This window comes from Xiphias gladius, chromosome 21 (genome assembly GCF_016859285.1).
Source record: "Xiphias gladius isolate SHS-SW01 ecotype Sanya breed wild chromosome 21, ASM1685928v1, whole genome shotgun sequence".
Lineage (NCBI taxonomy): Eukaryota > Metazoa > Chordata > Actinopteri > Istiophoriformes > Xiphiidae > Xiphias > Xiphias gladius.
The window spans coordinates 17,482,473-17,500,734 of record NC_053420.1 but is presented as its reverse complement, the minus strand read 5'-3'; the positions used below and the strand labels follow the sequence as shown (position 1 = coordinate 17,500,734).

The following is an 18,262-nucleotide window of genomic DNA, read 5'->3' as shown; positions in this document are numbered from 1 at the left end:
AGTCTACACAGTCTGCCAAGACCAGACAGTCTCTACATCAAAATTACTAGCACAAATATCATCATCTGTTGATATGGGATAAAATCCACCAAAGCTGTCCTAGGAATACACACAGCAGTCATAAACCCTGCATACATGAAGCAGATGCTCTGGAAAATAGACCCATACAGTATCAATGACTTAACACTGCCATCTTGTGTCCACGTTGTTGGATCTGATCTTGTACATCACACCACGTAGGCAGCCCTGGGGCTTGCTGTAAATAAAGCATTTGCATATGGAAGAAGTGGACTAATAATCGGAGCACTGTCTTACTTTATTAGATCTGCTCGGTGGCCATCATCAAATTACTAGGGTTGTATAAGCCAGGTACAGCATGCACTGCAGATGTTATAGTAAGAGCATGGATGTCAACCTGTGCGTAAAAAGCCCCATCATATTAAGCTAAATATTTACAGACATAATTATTACAAAATACAGTATGGTTTCTGGGCAAAATGTCTGACCAGCAAACTTTATTTTGGTCACCTGGGCGCACAACACAGGTGATAGCAGCAGTTTGTCATCAGAAAAATCCACACTGGGGACAGGCAGAACAAGTTGTCATGAACAAACACAGGACACAGAGACGGGAATTGTTACCAAGAATACCAAGAATTCCTTAGTCGTTCTTTATCATTTAAGTCTTTATCATGCTGAACACACACACACACACACATTCACGACACACTCTATCCTTCTGTGCAGTTATTGTATGTCACACTACTGAGTTGGCTTCTATGATGTTTTTGTAAATTTGGCAGAGAAAAACCACTAATCAAGTATATTATTTGAGAAGAGGCGCCGTATATGGAGCTTAGTTTTATACCGGAATTAAGAGGGATAATACTGAGAAACGAGAAAAAAGGGAGGTCATGGAATGTCCCGTTCCTTCTTCTTTCCTTTGGGGACTTACAATATACTGTATATACTTACACTCAAACTTATATACATAAACTATATTATATACAGTTACAATATATAAGATATGAAAATGAAGTGTGGAGCTCCTAAATAAAGCAGGCACTTTACACTGCTTTTCACTGTAGCGACCCCGATCCCCAGTCTCCTCTCAGTTTACAGTAAATTTTAAAAAAAAATTCTGAAGTGAACTGGGACTAGTAAAAGTCAGGAAAAGTGGGAATTTGAGGGTGCTGTTGGCCACCCCAAATCAGAGTTTTCGTATTTGAGGTTGAGGAATAATGTGAATATAACGTGATATTATGTGACCACACCTTTATAGAAGTACCTGTATTATACCTGTATTATACCTGTATTAGTGGTGGGACAGTGGTGAGCCTCATCAATAGGCCTATTTCATTTGTCTTTGGCTCTCCTCGTGTCAGTTTTGACTGTCCTGAGAGGCGGAGGACAACCGGGGGGGGGGGGGGTAACGGGAAACGACAGTAACGGGAGGGAGACGCTATGAGGTGGGTGGCGGTGTTGCCACGACCGAACTCTCTGCAGTTCCACCGACTCCACACCAGCAGCAGCAAGAGGAAGAAGAAGAGGAAAAAGAAAAGAACAGCGTAGAGCTCCACCTCTTCCCCTCACTGCAGAGTGCCTGTAAACTTTGTACTCAGGCTTTTGCTCCGGCTCTGCTGGTTCTCTCTGACCGCAAGGTGAGTTCCCGGCTGCTGATGGAAATGCGGCTCTTCCTCGGGGTAAACTGGGGAGGGCGGAGGCTCTCCGGTTGCCTCGCCCCAAAACACATACAAACCACTGTTGTGTAGAGGTGAATTTCTATAACTGTATACTTTAGATTGCTGTATAAAGTAGCTGACTGTTAAGTAATCAGTAAGTACACGCATGTTTTTAGCGAATAGCCAGAGATGGCTATAGCTGGTCAAAAGGTGTGTGTGTGTGTGTGTGTGTGTGTGTGTGTGTGTGGGTGGGTGGGGGAGGGTAGGGCAGGGCTTGTCCAGGCATCGTACCGACCTGGCCGGTTTTCTGTGCAGGTGTTTTCAGCAGGGAGCATGGCGCCGAAGAGACGGGCTGCTTCCGCTGTCAGGGCAGGTGGCAAGAAGGTCAAGGAGGAGCCTGACGCGCCAGAGCCCAAGGATGCCTTCACCTCCGCAAAAGAGGCCCTGCTGGCTGCAGGGCCACAGGTAAACGGCGCAAGGAAGGTGGATGAGCACTGCCCACTGTCAAGCTCCGGGGAGGTGAGAAAGATGCAGCGTAACATTAGGTCTCCTCGAAGTAGTCGCTCACCGAGATCCAGGCAAATGACGGAATTTTACGCAATCATATTCAAGTTTAACTTTGAAAAAAGTTCTGTATTGTCTCCGCCAGGTATATGAGGGCTACGACTGCACGCTCAATCAGACGAACGTCGGCCATAACAACAATAAGTTTTACATCATTCAAGTTATCGAAGCAAACAACAAATACTATTCATGGAACAGGTGGGGTAGAGTGGTAAGTTTGTCCCGCGACAGATTCCTACTAAGCCACCTTACTTTACGTACTTTATTTTGTTTTACTCGTTTCTCTCTTTAAATTCTTAAATATTAGAAACTCCTGTACTTTTTTTTCAGTGGGATGAAAACGTCTATTTGAGACAGTTTTCCTTATATTTGATTGTTTATTTGTATTTAGCATGTTTCAAAGGGCTTGCTTGAACAAATGTCCTCAGTGGGTCCTTGGTGAGTTCAAACTATTTCTGCACATGCTGTGTGAACATGACTGGTTTAATTTACTGCGGTGATAATGTCTGGTTAAATTGCCCGTGGTTGCCTCATCTCTAATCTGAATTCAGGGGGAAGTGGGACAGTCCAAACTTAATGGGTTTGATAAGTCGGACGGCGCTGTCAAAGATTTTGAGAAAAAGTTTAAGGACAAGACAAAGAACAACTGGAGCGATCGGACGACTTTTGTGTCTCACGCCGGGAAGTACACACTGATTGAGGTGGATGGAGAGCAGGATGCTGAGGTCAAGGTAATGTAAATGTACATCTCACTGGAACAAGGAGCACTGCGTTTGAATATGAAGCCTAAAGTTATTAGAATTATGAGAATTAGAAACTAATACAACCAGTTACCGCTGTCCATGACAGACTCCATGCAAGAAATTGATGAGGGTGTTTCGGACATTTTCTACCTTTGCATTTGTTCAATTAGCAAAATCTCACTGGGTGTACTCTTTGGTATTGCAGGTGGACAGTGCTGAGGGAAGGACTGTCACAGTCACTAAAAATGTCCTACCTTGTACCCTTGACAATGCTACAAAAGAGCTCATCCAGCTCATTTTCAGCAATGATATGTTCAAGGAGGCGATGGAATGTATGAACTTAGGTGGGTGTGTTTCAGTCAACCAACCCTTTAATACAAACAAGGTCATATAGTCTGCAAAGGGTCACTAAACACGGTGCTAATTTGAAAATGATCTTTGAGCTTTTTGCTTAGAAATGTAGGCAACTTGGAGATCAAACAGTGCTCAGTGTGACATGTAAATGATTGATCCATTGCCACAAAGGGGGATGTCTGCATGTACACAACACATCTCTTTGTTTCAGCATTTTGAACATATCCGATCAGTATCTTGGGCTTTGCTAAAACAATCTTTATTATTACATGTTTTTTTCTAGCATTTTGAAGCAGCTGAACAAACAGTTTGCACCTAAAACAAAATAAACTGTATGAGATGCCTATTCTTAGCAAAAACAGAAAACATTCAATAACTAATCTGGTTGGGATTCGAATTTTTGTGTTCGTGTGTGTGTGGCTTTTATAAAGACATCAAGAAGATGCCTCTGGGCAAGCTCAGTAAGCTGCAGATTGCAAAGGGGTTTGAAGTGTTGGAGGAAATCGAGGCAGCCATGAACCAAAAAAGCGGAAAAGCGCGCCTGGAAGAACTGTCCTCGAAGTTCTTCACCACAGTCCCCCACAACTTTGGCCGGAGCAGACCGCCCACCATTGACAAGAAAGAGATTGTGGAGGAGAAGAAAGAGATGCTCATGGTTAGATTTTTTTAGATTATATGTTGGATCAAGCTGTCTTCCTATGATGTTTTCTCAGGCCTAAAGTCACTCTCCTTTTACATGCTCTATAAAGGTGCTGGCTGACATTGAGCTTGCCCAGACTCTGAAGTCAGAGACTGAAAAGGCTCGGGAAGAGATGATAGAGACGGTTCCCCACCCTCTAGACCAAGACTACAGTTCTCTAAAATGCAGGCTCACTTTAATGGACCATGATACGGAAATTTTCAAGGTACTGTGTCAAAAGTGATAATAAGGTTCAGTAAATACAAAGCCCTTGTACTGTCATGGGTGATCTTGGGTCATCTTCCATTCATGTTGTCCTCTTGTCCGCCTATATTAACTTTTTTTTTTGCATTTAAAGAACATAGAAAAATACCTGAAAGCAACTTCAGATGGCTATCGTAAACCAAAAATTGTCAATGTTTGGGAAGTCGATCGAGAGACAGAGGTAAGAACCACAGACTATCTTGTTTGATGCAATACAGAAAACTGTAGTCCTGTGACCGAACACACACGTTGCACATTACAGGGAGAGCGCTTTAGCAAGAATGATAGTATGGAGAACCGCCGTCTGCTGTGGCATGGTACAAACATAGCGGTGGTGGCAGCTATCCTGAGGAGTGGTCTTAGGATAATGCCCCATTCGGGAGGTCGAGTTGGTCGCGGAATCTATTTTGCATCTGAAAACAGCAAGTCTGCATGTTATGGTGAGGCTTTATGAAGACAGGGATTAAAGAAGATAACGATCATAACTCTATGGTGTTTGAAAAATCACATTTCCTGTCGTGTATTTTTAGTACGCACCTCTAAAAATACTGGAGTGATGTTCCTGAGTGAGGTAGCCCTTGGCAAAGAATATACCATCACCAAAGATGACAGTTCCTTGAAGAAGGCTCCTGCAGGCTATGATAGTGTGGTGGCACGAGGATCAATTGAACCAGGTACAATACTTCTTCAGTTTTAGTCATTCAGCAATGCCTGTCAGGCTCTCAAGGTGACTGCCAGTACGCTGAGCCACATGTCTTTTGTGTCTAAAAACTCAGGCAGTTAGGGCAAAGTATGCACAACAGTAAGTCATGAGAAACATGCAGTAGAAAGAAACATGCAGTTCTTGTTCACGATCATGTTATTTCAATAAAATTTTGCTTGGCTCATTTTGTTACTTAGTTCCCAAAGATTGGTCAAAAGAAAGCATTCGAGAACTGCTGTGTTAAATTATATCATGCAGCTTCTTTTGATTTTTAAAGTTATCAACTCCTGTGTTTTAAGACCCCACCGAGGACATCGTCATCACCCTAGACGGCAGGAGGGTTTCTGTGCCTCAGGGTAAGCCCGTACATCAGCCCCAGTTCTCAGACAGCTACTTCAGCAACAGTGAATACCTCATCTACAAAGAGAGCCAGTGTCGCCTTCGGTACCTGCTGGCGCTGAACATGTAGCGCTAATGCAACTCAAGGAAAGAGGCAGGACCTTTGAAAGAGAAATGCTCCTCAGTCCTTCTGTATAAGGGGCTTCTTGAAAAGCTTGGCTACTGTTGTTTTCTAATATAATATGGTTGTCGTCTTTATTCCTACAGTTATTGTGTAGATGTTCCTACCATAAGTGGTGTATACATCACTGTGCCTTATATCTCACGCAGTGTAAAACTGGCCTGTGTTTGACAGACTGCACGTCCTTAATAACAAATACTGAGAAATTGTATTTACTTTTTCCTTTACCATAACAAAGAGAGTGTACTTTTACCAGTCTCCCGTTGGTGTCTTTTACCTGATCTTGGTTTTTAAACATCTCAAAGGGCTCTAAATCTTTGCAATATTTTGTTTTTGAAATACATACTGCACTTTGTGTTCCATTTGGCTTCTCAGCTCTGGTTTGAGTAGCTTACCTTTTAAATATTGTTTTTTTTTTAATCCAAATGGAAATGAGAATATAAACCTATTCCTCAGAAAGAAAATATCGTGGAAGTTTATTATGCAACTATATAGACATTTGGAATAATAATAATAATAATAATAGTAATAATAACAATGATAATATAGTAGAGCAGAAGTAAAAATGGTATCCTATGCACAGAAATGTTTACAGTTGGAGGTATGAAGTTTACTTTATGGCTAATGTCCAAGTATTGTTGCAAATCTAATAATTTGTTGGACTGTTATCAAAGACTCTGAAAGTGCTGCTGTTGTGTAAAGTAATATAATATGTAACTCATGAATTGCTTAGGCAAACTTCTTGCCCAGTGGGTCTTCCAGCTACATTATGTTGGTACCAAATGTCACCATGTGGTGTCAGTAGTGAGCAACTCCCTTTCGTATGTAATTGCCTCAGACATAACTTGAACCAGTGATAAGTTAATAAACTGAAGCACCCTCCCAACGTGTTCAAGCCCTTTTCCTTTTGGGTGTTGAGCTTGAAGACTGGTCTTTTTGTGTACTTGCTATTTTAGGCGTTTCCCAGTCATATATCAGTCATTGTTCACTATTGTATTTCATGTAAGAACATTTTTTTATCCTGCTGGGTGACATTTGATAAAAAGTAATACAGTTAACTTGCATGACAATAATACAGTACATGTAGAAAAAGATGGTGATGATAGTGTGTGAATGAATTAAATCAAATAGTCTTAAATATGCAAATAAACTATCAGCTAAAAATATTTATTTAAATACTTTCATATTTACATCCTGTGTAGCGAACTGGAAATGCATATAATCAAATAATCCTGTTCTCAGTATCAGTTTTGCATCACATTGAGGTCAGATAATCCTGCTCTGTGACCTACCTGTAAATACTGATTCTTGGGCCAACACTGAGATTTAAGTTAAAAATTAAGTATAGATTTACTAGACGAGAGCTTTCACTGGGAAAATCTAATCAACATCCGCAGAACTATGTAGTTAATTTTACTTGTCCCTGTGGTTCTACAAATGATACAAACTTCTGTCTAAACATTGTTCTGATCGCTGAGACAATGCTGATCAGATCTGGGGAATTTTGCATAATATGAACAGTGTCAGCACCTCATGCATTTTCACACTTATTATCTCAAGGAAGCTGCAACAATGGGTCAGAACAGTTAGACATACTTATTCAGCCAAGCCAGATGAAGACTTTTACAGATGGATGATACATGTACTGTTACCTTTTACGCTTCAACAGGCATATTTAATAAGAAAATATTTAGTGCTTGGATGTACTCAGGCTTTAGGGCTTTTTAAATTTTAGTGAACCACTGCTGTTGAATAGAGGTAACTAGGGTATAAAAAAAACAGTACTTTGAAGTACTGGTACTTTACTTGAGTATTTCCATTTAATACTATATTTCAGAGGCAAATAAACTTTTTTTTTTTACTCCAGATTAAGATTTCACCTACAGAAAATCAAAGCATTTAATAAAATAGTACGCATGTTATAGATTAAACTTCAACCAGCAACGATAGTAAAATTTTGCTCATTTTGGCTTTGTGTCATTAGAATTTTAGTCAAACTCACATGTTTAACGTGTGAAATTCTAATAACAAAACACTTTTTGTGATGGGTTATATTTTTCTATACAAGGGAATTACTCATTTATGATTAGACCTAAGCTTTATTCTTTTTTTTTTTTTTTTGTGGTCATTGCCATCTGATTAAAGAACTTTGCGCAGTTTAAGAGTCCAGCAATTTATAAAGTAACTGGATACAGGTAGCAAACGCCCACCAGACCCTGAATACATTTTCAAAAGTTGTAAAGGTTAGATGGTTTGTTTGTCCTATGATAGATGGAAAACTAGAACATTGGTTACAGTCACACATTAATGCATCAGTGATAAAATTTCAATAGTATATACACTGTATATGATGTAACACAAGGACAATTTCTCTGCTAAACAAGCATTTTTATTTTTTATACTTAAAGTACATTATGTGGGTAATACTTTTGTACTTTTACTAGTACTAAGTACGATTCTGAATGCAGGGCTTTTATTTATAATGACTTATTTTTACTATGAGTTGTACTCACTTGAAGTAAGGGGAAAAAATAGCATGCAGTTCGTTGTAGTGCATATAAGTAGTCTGACAGTCTTCCCCTTATTTAGTGGCAGTGGAGAAGTTCCACTCTCTAACAATGTTACAGTTGCCTCTGATTTCAGTAAATAATACTACTTGAACACAGACACAGAGCTAACTGGTAAATGTGACTTTCCCCTTTAAACTGGTGGCAATTAGGACCCAGGGAAGACTGGGCTCAGGAGGATGACAGTGGAGTGTGTGTCTATTTGAAAGGAAAAAAAACCACACAATTAAACACAATACAATGTGTGACAGTCACTGCCATACACAGCACAGGACAGGATTGAGAGTGTTTCTGGAGGAGGGGTTATGAACGAGAGGAAGCATCATCTCCCCTCCCAAAGTCATCATGGATTCAGTGATCAGCACTTTTTTAATTAGAGATATACGGGTGTGATGAGACTGGACCTCCGGCGTCTCAGGAGAACCAAACTTTGAGTTGACTGGATTTGATAAGATGGATTTTTAACTGGAACACTGACTATTTTACTTTTTGGAAAAAAAATATGTGGGATTTCAATAGAAGCTTTGTCATGTCAGACAACTGGTTCACCTGTTTGGTCTGAACAAACAGAGAGTGGATTATGGGTAAGTAATTTTATGGATAATCAGCTTTGCTGTTTTTTTAATGCTGTATGTGTAATTTTATTTTCGGTGATGAAAATCTAAATGGAACTTTATTTATGTTTGTTGTGTGTTACCACACACTGAGATATGAAGGCACTGGTATTTTCTAAATATGTTTTTCTCATATTTACTATCAGTGCACCATTGCATATTATACATGGGATACATATCATATATGGGGTGAATATCAGACATTGATTTTTTTCAAGAGTCACAGACATTTGACTGTGTCTAAAAAAGAGTGTTAAACAAATATACTGGGGTGCAAAACAGAAGCTCTAACCGAGATCACTGGGAGCGAACAGCTCAGATTACTGAAGCAGATCATTGCTTATTCTCCATGCAACTCTTATCTTTAACAGTATTGTAGAAAGGACCCTAATGGGGGTAATACTGATTTTGCATAAACAGGGCTATTCTTTGCTGTATTTTTCTGTAAACTGTTTTTGAATTTACCCACAAGTATATCTATTTAAAATTACAATGTGTAAACTGTTGACTAAATTGACATGCTTAAATGCTTACACTACCTTGTGTCATTTTGAAATCAACAGTAAACATAAATTTAATTGCAATATATTTATATTTCAGTACATATCAATAATATGTCAAACTATTCACACATGTATTTCTAATTGGGCAAAGCCTATACAAAAGGAAAAAATGATTGCTTTTTTGATACATAGATTCAGAATGAACCTAAAGTGTCTTCACTGCCTTAAAATTGTCTGTTTTCTTCCATTTACAGCCTGTTTCCGTCTTTTCAACAAAGGACATCCAGACATGAAGACATTTGAGAAACAAATGGAGGAAGTTGTGAACAAATAATGGCCGACAAGACTGGTCCTATGATAGCCTCTGTGCCAAATCAGTCTGTTACAAATCTTACCACTGTCCAATGGGAGCCCAATCCTACCGTGCCTGCTGATGCGAGCGTTGTCACAAGCTCCCAGTCACAGATCAAAGACCTTTTTGGGTTGTTCTGCATGGTGACCCTTAACCTCATTGCTTTGTTGGCCAATACGGGCGTGATGGTGGCCATTGCTCGTGCGCCTCATCTGAAAAGGTTTGCTTTTGTGTGTCACCTCTGTGCAGTGGACCTGCTGTGTGCCATCCTCCTCATGCCTTTGGGGATCATATCCAGCTCACCATTCTTTGGCACTGTGGTGTTTACCGTTCTGGAGTGTCAGGTTTACATCTTTCTCAATGTTTTCCTCATCTGTCTGTCTATCCTCACCATCACGGCCATCAGTGTGGAGCGTTACTTCTATATCGTACACCCGATGCGTTATGAAGTCAAGATGACCATCAACCTCGCTATTGGCGTAATGCTCCTAATCTGGGTTAAGTCAGTCCTCCTGGCTTTGGTCACATTGTTCGGGTGGCCAGCTTATGGACATCAGAGCTCCATTGCTGCAGCTCACTGTTCTCTCCACGCGAGCCACAGTCGTCTGAGAAGAGTATTTGCTGTGCTCTTCAGTGTGGTTTGTTTCCTACTTCCTTCAGTGGTTATCTTTGCTGTTTACTGTGCTGTGTACAAGGTAGCTCGTTCTGCAGCCCTGCAGCAAATCCCCGTTGTGCCAACGTGGGCAAATGCGAGCCCTGCCAAGGATCGCTCTGACTCCATCAACAGCCAGACCACCATGATCACAACCACCCGAAATCTGCCCCAAAGACTATCTCCAGAAAGGGCCTTCAGTGGAGGCAAGGCTGCACTTACTTTGGTTTTCATTGTGGGCCAGTTCTTGGTTTGTTGGTTGCCCTACTTTATCTTCCACCTGCAAATGTCTCTGACAGGCTCCATGCAGAGCCCCGGGGACTTAGAAGAGGCAGTCACCTGGCTCGCTTATTCCTCCTTTGCAGTTAATCCATTCTTCTATGGCCTGTTGAACAGACAGATCAGAGAGGAGCTGGTAAAGTTTCGACGTTGCTGCTTGACCCAGCCTGCGGAGTTTGGGGCATCCAGCCACGAGGGTTCCCTTCAGGAGAACTTCCTCCAATTCATCCAGAGGACCAGCAGCACAGCTGAAACCCACTCCAGCTGTGCCAATTCTAGTCCCAGAAACACTATAGACAACAGGATAAAGATCCCTGGACAAATACCTGAGGAACATGCCTAAACACTGACCAACATGAGCTATGGACTACAGTGCTAATATATTGGTCATGCCAATTTTTTTATGTTTGTGAACCTTTTTTCCTTAATGGGTAGGTTCACATTGAAAGTCTATCATAAAATAATACTGATAAGCCCATACTTACATTGGAAGGATTATCGGTTTCTGTAATTATTCCTCCTTGTCCTAACGGCCGCAAAGAGGTCCCTTCTTTAAAATGGTTACAATGTAAGTGATGGAGGACAAAAATCCCCACTGCATTGGATAATGCAGACTGCTTAACTCTCATATTATATTCAGCTAAATTTAAGGATGTTTTTGGCACAGAACAATAACTGTGGATTTTGTCTCCCATGACTTACATTGAAATTGCCTAAAGAAGGTATATCTTTGTGGCCAGTATGAACAAGAGGAACCATTTCAATGTCCAAGAAGCCTTTTAATGTACATATGGTAATGTCAATATTGTTTTAAGACAGATCTGAGAAAATGTGAATGTATCCTTTAAATATATGTTAAATGTCCAGTGCCTTTTACAGTGTAATACAGGTTGTTTTTTTCATTATAGGTCAAGGTGCTATGGCTGTACTGTAACGTGAAATACTGAAATAGTGATAAATGTTCCCCATGTGTATTTTTACAACATATTACAATTGGCCTGGTTTAATGATAATGATTTGTAGAAATGTTTCATATGTTTAAAATGTGTAAATCGGGAGTGTAACTACAATAACAAGGTCATGATTGGATGGATATTTAAATGTTTTATTGTATTTAATTAGGAACAATTTTTATTCCATATGAATATGAGTTGGTTCCACTCTTTCATTTGTTTCATGTCAATAACAATATACAGCATATGCAAATGTTATATTGATTGCTGACTCTGTTGAACTTTGTAAAGTATTGAATGTCAGTGTTGCCAAGCAGTGGTCCTCTATATCTAAGGAATAACTTGATGAACAACAACATAGTGTGAGTCCCACATATGACTATATTATCCCTTCAGAGCGCCAACATGGTGGGCTCTGCAGTGTGGGGAGCACTCATGAATCTGACAATACCTCAGAGTTCCTGTGTGCAACTGATATGCTGATAGATGGTGAATGTCATCCGCTCCTGTCGTCATGGAAATGACGACAGGAGCCTGTGACTCACATAGCAACGAGGACCTTTCGACTGGATGCATGCTTAAGCTTTAGGTTCTGATTGGAGTCTACTAATTCTGGCTCATGCCTGCTTTTCATATGCAGACTGATTACACAAGGTCTATAAGCTCAGATAGAGGCTCATTAACACGTGAATAGTGGCCGACGGTAGGTAGCAAAATTCCCTGCGACTATGGACTGCTATAAGAGTGATATGGGTATGGTGAGGCGGAGATAGCGAATTTACAATGGAAATCATTACTGGGCATTGATAATGCTCTGAGAGTGGTAACAAAGTGCTATTTTATGGCCTCTGCTGTTTGTATTACTCTTTCACAAACAGAGTAATAAAAGACAAAATAGTGTGGTTACAGCAAATAACAGCAAACACCATTTTGCTGTCACTAACTGGGATATAAAACACTCTTACATAACTGTGTATATCTAATGCTTTGAGTTGAATTCTACATTAGCTTTCTTAAACAGAAGGATATGGATTCTGCATAAACACGTACAGTACAGAAATATGTTGTGAGACAAATGTATGGATGTCATCCTATATATTTTTATATGTCTGTTTCTCTCTTTAATGCTCATTCTCTCTCTGTCTTTTTACATTTAATTCTCTTCACAACTGTATTGCCATTAAATATTGAGAATTTCTCTACACCAACAGGGCAAATTTTACATTATTAATCAAGTGCTGATTGGATTAATAGCAAAAACTGCTGACAATATAGGGCGGAAAAGCTACAGAATTCCCAACATGCATGCTGAGATTTAAATTTCATGAACAGACAATGATTAAAAAACAGGATCGGAACATCAAGTACATCTAGATACAGTATTTGTAAAGCTAAACATCGGTGAATACAAATTAGGACACATTCTAGAAGACAAGATGAGTGAAGATCACTTACTGAGCCAGACTTTTCACTGTTGTGCAAGCTGCAGAGGAAAGTTCACTCACTCCAAAGTCAAAAAGTGTCAAAGACCTGATCTGGGATAACCGGATTAAAGACTCGTGCAATGGTAGCATACACACTTCGATGCCTCTTGCGGTTGGCAAGAAAATAAAAATCAAGTCATGAAGTCTTGGGGTGTAGCCTGTCAGTAAACGCCTGCCTGTTTAAAGTGTTAACCAGGAGTGAGACAAGTGGTTTGAGGAACACCACATGGAAAAGAGCAAAGGAGATTCCTGTTGCCAACACCAGAGGAAAATCTTATTGACAATCTTACTGATAATAAAATAATCACTGTTCTCTTCCTCTGGACATGTAACCTACAGACTCCGGACAGATTCCAAGACATTCATGATGGATTTTTGAAATACTCAGTGTAGCATACCATCCAACATAAATTATAACTGGGCACGCACACAGGATTCAGTTTACTTCATACAGTATTCACAGTTTTAATATGACTCATGTTATTTGTGAAAGATTTGTAACTTAACAACACGTGTATGACCATAGCACATTCCACTGTGACAAGTGAAGCATCACCGTCAATACTGTAAACTGTAAATTATAAAATTTGAGCAGACTTCAGTATTTGGATTTAACAAGGTTGGGCGGAACAGCAAATGCATCGCACTGTAAAAAGTACAAACTCTACAAAGTATTTTCGGTGGAGGGAAAATGAACTGTTAGGAGACAAGTACTTATATTGTGCCAGACAGCATTCATTGACAGAACCTAATATGGATAAAGCACGGTTGATGTTTTTAATTTTGGTAGGGTACTTTTATGTTGTCTTCAATACCCAAATTTTTAAATTGGCAGCATAATTTGTTTTATTGTGATCTTTCTCTTTCATTCAACTCATGATATAAACTTTGATTACAATTATTATTTTACAAACCAGGAGATGTACCAGATGTAAGGAAATTAGCTTCTGTTAAGTAGAGGATCTACAGACCTCAGGAACAATCACAAAACAATCTGTGGGGCTCTTCATCACCATGGTTTCCACACACACCACTAATCATCAGCTAATCAGACCCTGCCACCACTCCACTACCATTGCAGTATTACTGCCGCAACTGGGAACACAATTTCTTTGGTATTGTTGCAAACATTGGGAGAAAATGAGCTTTTTTGGGCAAAGTGCAGCTGATTTAACCATCAGGTATAAAAATTGAGGATAAAAAAAAACCAAAAACTACTAGACAAACCATGGCCAACAGAGTGTGCTATATACCATTGAATTCTCCTCCCTCCTCTTTGTTTGGACAAAGTAGGCTTTTAGGAATTTTCAACAAACAGTGAGATACATGTTATTTTCAAAATGTTACTCACATCTGAAAGTTCACAAGATACTAGAGTCTGTGGAATTTATAATGGCCAGATTTGAACTGGGGATCAGTGTAAATAAACAGCAACAACGAAACATGAAACCATTAGGCAGTAAATTTTATAAAACCCGGAGAAAATAAGTGAGAATGCCATGCAACTAATGCACAAATTCATCATGTTGCAACATGCTTTGGGGAAAACAGGACCTCACATGCAGTATTTGATTAAAGCAATGCAGATATTTACCAGAAAGTGGACTATATGCGCCACGAAAGATGTACAAGACTGGGTGAAGCAGGTAACTGCCCCAAGGTCTTGGTCCATCAGAGGCCCCTGAAGGCCCCAGGTCCACTGTACACTATCTGCTCAGCACCAAACAGAAGACAGATACTTAACTTAAGATATTTAGCGACTACCTGAACACTGTTCAGTGAACACTGTGGAGCATTCAGCACCTAAAGAGCCAGATATTTCCCTGAGGAGGTGGTGAAAATCAAAAAAAAGCTAAAAGGAGAGAGAATATTGGACTTGTGTACATTGGCCGGTGGCCAAAAATTAAATTCCAAATGAAAGCTATTGTTGCTATGTATGTGGTGGATGTGTAAATAAGTAACTTTTTACTAACAAGTTCATATCAACTTTATAAGATCATAATACTCCATATCTGAATCTACTGTGTTGTCAAGGGATGAGACCAAAAATAAGTCAATGCAGTAAAAGAGCCTTATCAGATCATTTGCAATTGTCTTTATTTGGGAATGTGGTGTTCATATTCCTAAATAAATTCACTTTAATGATTTGGTTCCAAATAGAACTCCAGTGTTTTTTGTCTGCTGGGTGCTCTGTACTTGATGGACACTTGAAGTCCTCAGTGTACATACAGAACAAAATGCACAGAGAGTAGGAGGAAAGGGCGGTCAACAGAGTCAACCTCACACACTAAGATGCGTACATACCACAGGCATCATCGCAGGCATCGTATGCAGTGCTACAGTAGACAGTAACACAACATAGAGTGAATACAACAATGAGTGGGATGGCAGTCACTGCCTTTTTTCAGGGCAGAGACTGACAGTGAAGGAGCAAAGTTCCAGCGGGGATGGATGATTAGGAGGGTAGCGGTGAAATGTCTGTTCTTAATGGACCAACACTGTCAACACTGCCTTTATGATAGGAGGACTGTATAATCATAACAGCGAAAATACTCCCACTGATCACCATCATTCCTCCAATATTTAAAGAGGAAGCGAAGACTTATTTTATACTGTTAGTGATGGCCACTTCTCAAGGTGGTCTAAATGAGTTCTTCCTTGCAGTGTGTCACATGGTAAATGCCAGTAAAGACAGGACTGTAAAAGCCAATAAAGGCATTCCTCAACAAGAGGCATGGCCGTCAGCAGTCCGCTATGTTCCACCCGGGTGTCAGAGACAAGCCTGCAGGGGTTAGTGTGGTAAGCCATCCTCCTGCTGCACCCTGCTCATCCTCCATGTTTCTAATGACATGACCACAGCAGTCAACCAAGCAGAGACACAGCTAAACCTAGTGGAAATGGAGGACCAGAGATTAAAAGACAAGAGACCAGCAGGGGAACTAATGGATGTGGACATACAATCTGAAGATCTGGATTCAGCCCAGTGACACAAGGCCTCTGATTCACATCTGGGATCCCAAAAGAGTTGACAAGAGTCTAAAGATAACTAATGTGGACTGTCACCAGGATTTAACCAACATAAAACACAAATAAACCTTAACTGAGATCACGCGGCATAGGCCAAAGGCTGAGGTACAATATATCATATCTGTCTGGAGACACAGAGAACCTGACAAGTCAGTAAAATTAACAATCCTGCTGCACGTGCTTTGCATGCCACTCCTCCAGTCTCTATTGGACCACGTGAAGTAGTTCTGTAAAGAACAGATCTGTGAGTTCACCCCCGTGCACTGACTTTTATTTGAGGTGAAGGATGATGAGGAGGATACATGCAGTTTACAAATATAACTTGGTGCTCAATTTTAATCTCGGTTAATACAAGACTGGAAACTAGATGTGGCAGTGGCAGTTAAATGTTAATATGCTGCACAATACTGACCTCAAGTGGACATAATCATACACACAGTACTATTTTTGTTCATTTCTGTAAGATCCTGTAGTACATAGTACATCAAATGATGACAGAATAACATTGTGTGTGATTAAAAACTCCTCAGTGCAGTACATACATGTGCCTTACCCCTCACTCTCATTCTGAATGTCAAGATTTCGTAATATATAACTTCCACACCTAAATTTCCAAGCCCCCAGTTCTCAGTGTTATATTTTACACACTTGGGAAAACTTTTCCCCAGAAATCACTTACATTATCTGTGTGTGTGTGTGTGTGTGTGTGTGTGTGTGTGTGTGTGTGTGTGTGTGTGTGTGTGTGTGTGTGTGTGTGTGTGTGTGTGTGTGTTTGAGGGTGTGATTGCTGAGCCTCCCCTCGGTGCGGAGCTGTGATAAAGTGTGACTGTGGGGTCGGCCCTGTTTATGGCGTCCAGACTGCGGTGCTACTGCTTGTTCTCACTCTTGCCGGCAGTACCAGTCTCACTGGCAGCAGGGCTCCCCTTCACTGCTCACCTGCCTTCACATCTTGTACCCCTCCCCTAGGAGTCTAGAAGGATTTCTAATTTTAATTGATGAGATAAGCTCATGTTTTGTCCACTTCCCTGTATCTGCCTAGGCTGATCGTGCCCTGTGTGCAGATCCTTCTCATCAACATGCACTGGGTCCCGACTGTGTGGGGAAGCTTACTGAACATAATCATCATTGCAAAGTGCTGTGGTCGAATCATCATCCATCTGAAAAATGATGAATATGGATAGAAAAATGCACTGTGTGTAAATGTTGGATTAAATCAGAAGCTATAGACAAAAAAATAGTTGTAACAGACTTCATACTAATTCCTTGCAGGCCAATTATGATCTGCATCATAATTGTTTGTATATTTGTGTAGCTGTCATGATATTTACCATGCTGACATAGATTTCAGCATTGAAACTACAAATTTATAACAGAAAACCTGTATTACAAACAGGGGTGTTGGAATTTGAAAGAAATGAAACAGAAAAGACGCTCATGACTTGCATTATGGGATGTGTAAAATCCAGCAATTTTGGAGCTTTAGCCACACCAGAGCCTAGAATCAGGATATCTCAAATCCAATCAATTCTTTTTAAAATCTACCTCTTTTGAATCTCTTAATTTTATGGAATGGAAGTAGTAGATCACCGGAGAAACCCCTTAAAGATAACAAGAGTGTTTGTCTGCCAACAGTAGTCAGTAATTTTGATGCACAGATTTTCATGCTCAGATATATACATGTTACGTTGCTGATTTTCGGAGGTTTCTGAGAATAACTTTGAAGATTAACCCTTAATTTACATGAACATCTGTAACAATTTACAGCCCTCTGGAACTAATCTGTAAAATAAAACTATAAATAAATAGAAATAAATAAATAATGAACAATATTTTTTACATGTGTCCAGAGAAACACCCAGCACTGTGCATTGCAAAGGAAGCACCGCCCATATTGTAAACTAACCTGAGTATCTGTTACCAACTCCAACCACTGAATTCTACTGTATATGACTCTATATATAAGCCTGAGAGCCCAGCATATCTGTCAACATTAAATGCTGTTTGAGGTATGCCCACCATGACTGTCTGCTGAGCTATTTCTGTCCCTCTGCCTCCGTGCATAACTGGCCCTTTACTCTCTCCACTGCCACACCAGGAATATTCCTCTTATTGGGTCGGCTCCGAATCACATGCGCTGTGATCCCATTGCACCCCTCCCTCCTCGTCCCTGCCTCTGCCACCAGGGAACTGGGGCAAGGAATGCCAGTCCATGCTCCCAAGTCACGCTTCCTGTGCTGTTCTTACACCCCACTGATTGAGATAAAAAGCAACAGGAGCTGGGGGAGCTATGAGCCCTTGTGCCACTTTTCATAGGGACCTCCT

General features: G+C 40.3%; 2 protein-coding genes across 2 annotated transcripts; both read left to right on the top strand.

The window, feature by feature from the left end:
* The first annotated feature begins 1,539 nt into the window (after positions 1–1,539).
* Positions 1,540–6,399, top strand: parp3 (poly (ADP-ribose) polymerase family, member 3). The gene is made up of 11 exons (XM_040116127.1): positions 1,540–1,661; positions 1,998–2,201; positions 2,332–2,457; positions 2,798–2,977; positions 3,195–3,333; positions 3,775–3,998; positions 4,093–4,248; positions 4,381–4,467; positions 4,549–4,726; positions 4,817–4,960; positions 5,289–6,399. Exons 2-11 carry the CDS (start codon positions 2,016–2,018, stop codon positions 5,456–5,458), a joined length of 1,590 nt encoding a protein of 529 aa, XP_039972061.1. The 5' UTR covers positions 1,540–1,661; positions 1,998–2,015; the 3' UTR covers positions 5,459–6,399.
* Positions 6,400–8,973: 2,574 nt separating this feature from the next.
* gpr61l (G protein-coupled receptor 61-like) lies at positions 8,974–10,819 on the top strand. Its single transcript, XM_040115807.1, has one exon. The coding sequence runs from the start codon at positions 9,527–9,529 to the stop codon at positions 10,817–10,819; it is 1,293 nt and encodes a 430-aa protein (XP_039971741.1). The 5' UTR covers positions 8,974–9,526.
* Positions 10,820–18,262: the final 7,443 nt, after the last annotated feature.